Source organism: Grammomys surdaster, unplaced genomic scaffold (assembly GCF_004785775.1).
Source record: "Grammomys surdaster isolate TR1022 unplaced genomic scaffold, NIH_TR_1.0 126063, whole genome shotgun sequence".
In the NCBI taxonomy this organism is placed as follows: Eukaryota; Metazoa; Chordata; class Mammalia; order Rodentia; family Muridae; genus Grammomys; species Grammomys surdaster.
The window spans coordinates 5,232,030-5,234,358 of NW_021620873.1; the positions used below are offsets into that span (position 1 = coordinate 5,232,030).

The 2,329-nt window shown below is 50.6% G+C and overlaps 1 protein-coding gene across 2 annotated transcripts in view; it reads right to left on the minus strand.

Annotated features, from left to right (window-relative positions):
- The window catches only part of Trir (telomerase RNA component interacting RNase), a 3,472-nt gene extending 1,143 nt beyond the window's left edge, over positions 1 to 2,329 (minus strand). The window contains exon 1 of one of the 2 annotated variants that reach the window (XM_028755515.1): positions 1,934 to 2,329. In XM_028755515.1, coding sequence (XP_028611348.1) covers positions 1,934 to 2,269 — 336 coding nt within the window. In that variant the 5' untranslated portion in view covers positions 2,270 to 2,329. The remainder of the gene's footprint in view (positions 1 to 1,933) is intronic. The other variant, XM_028755516.1, reaches the window with a different exon arrangement.

A 2,329-nucleotide genomic window follows, 5' to 3' on the forward strand; every position in this document is an offset into this window, starting at 1 on the left:
CACAGAGGGCTGGGACATCTCCTATACACCACACAGAGCGCTGGGACCATGTCATCTCATCATCACAGTTATCCTATCTGAAGGTAGTAATTACCTCATTTCAGAAATAAAGACAAGTCTCTGGGAGAAGCTGCCAACAACAGACCACTACTCAGGATCAGATATGCAAGGCCAGTGGGAGTTTCCTGAACCACAAAGCACCCCTAGTTATCCTACCCTGATCTGGCCTGGCTTTTTTAGGAATATAACTACAATAGTGACTCAGGAACAAATCGAAGTGGCAGTGACCCCACCGCTGCTCCCATTCCAGGAAAGGCTTCAGCCTCTGCTCTGGACTGTCATATCAACCCAGGTCTGTCACTTTCCACTTCCTCTAAGAACACTCTGGCTCTGGGTTTTCACCCTCGTCCCATCCTCTCCCCTTAACTGGGGGCCTTGAAGACATCATCCTATACTTATCCTTCAACATGGCAGTGACTGCTGGGACTACTCCCCAGTGGCTTTTGTGCAGTACTGCAGATGGAATCTAGGATCATCAGCATTCACAGCAACTTTCTACTGAGTTAAATCCCCAGATTTCCTTTTTTTGAGACAAGGTCTCACTAAGTTGCTCAGGCTGGCTCTGAACTCATTCTGGACTTCAGATCCTTTCTCAGCTCCTGAGTAGCTATTACAGCCACACACCACAGGAGGGACAGACAGACCGACAGACACAAACACACACACACAGTGTTGTTGTTTTTAGAAACAACAATGTAACCTTTGCTGAATTCAAACTCTTCAATCCTCCTGCCTCAAGGACCACAGTGCTAGGATTACATGTATGGGCCACCTTGCCGGCTCACAAACCCTTTTAAGATCTAAACAAACTTAAGCCTTACCCTAAACCACAGAACTGGATCCAAGATTTGACCCACAGTCTTTTATTCTCAAACCAACATTTCTTCCTCCCCACTACAAGGCCTTAACATCACAGACAAAGCAAGCTCAAAACTAACAAAGAGTATATATCCAATTTATTTAACCCAAGGCTCCTCAACATGATACTTGACATTTTCAGCTACAGCATTCTTTGTTATCTCAGGCATTATAAGATACTGAAGAGTATCTTACACTAGCATCTCATCTTAGAGTTTAACAACCAAAATGTCTACAGACTTTACCAAATACATAAGGATAAAGAGACTTGTTCCCAGTACAGAACCTCTGGTCTAGTTCTTTAAGAGTCTGTACTAACTGACTTTTCTAGGACCACTTCATGAAATACATCAAAATCTCAATTATTAGAATACAAAAAATCAGGGTACGCCACCCACACTTCAAACAACATTCTTTTCTACCAAAGACACTGTAAGGTGCTCAATAAACGGACACTAGTTAAATAATACAGAAAGGAATCGATTGATCTTGCTAAAACCACAAAGTCAGTGGTTTGCTTTTTGTTGTTCGTTGGTTGGTTTTGTTTAGCTGGGACAAGGTCTCTTCGAATCCTCTTCTTGCATCCGGAGTGCTGGTAATACAAGGCGTGTACCACCACGCCCGGCTACAGTCCGTGGTCTGAGTCGAGTCTAACGATTACAGCAGACTCGAATGTGTCTCCTCCTTTCCCCCCACGTTATATGTGGGCCTCACTATTCAAAGTCTGAGTACAAATCAAACAGGAATCCTAGCATCTAGGATCCCCTAACCCCAGAGCGCTCCTTCCAACGCATTTTCCCGGTTCTCAGGTCCCGCGAGTAAGATCTAGGGATTCCCATTCCCGCCCAGAAACACCTCTCATCCGGAATACGGGGCTCAAGATCCTCAGCAAGCGACCGGGACCGTCCAGGCAGTCGGGCGGAGGACTGCCTTGGACCTTGACGCCCTTTCCCGGACCTGACTCCCCCAGCCAACGCGGGCCCTGGTGCCCGCCCCCACCCCCGCGGCTCCTTACGAAGCTGAGCGTGGGGCCTGGGCCGCCCTTCCTCTTCGGATTCCCTGGGCCCGCCGCGGCGGAGGCCGGTGGATCGGGTCGCTGCGGGCCCGGGGGTGGCTCCTCCTGCCGCTGCCGCTGCTCCTCCTCCATCTTCCGCTTGAACAGCTCCAGGAAGCTGCCATCGTTGGCAAACAAGTTCACGCCGCTGGACACCGGACTTGAGCCCGACACCTCGTCGTCCCCACTCTCGGGTGACGTTCCCGGCCCCGACTCAGCCCATCGGTTCCTTCCGCTGCCCGCCGGGCCGGGCGCCTCCCGACCCGGAGGCTCCGCCCGTCTCCCTCGGGCAGCCATTTTGTGGCCAGATGCCGCGCAAAGGACTTCGGGAAAGGCTCTAAGACCGCGCGCTTGGCG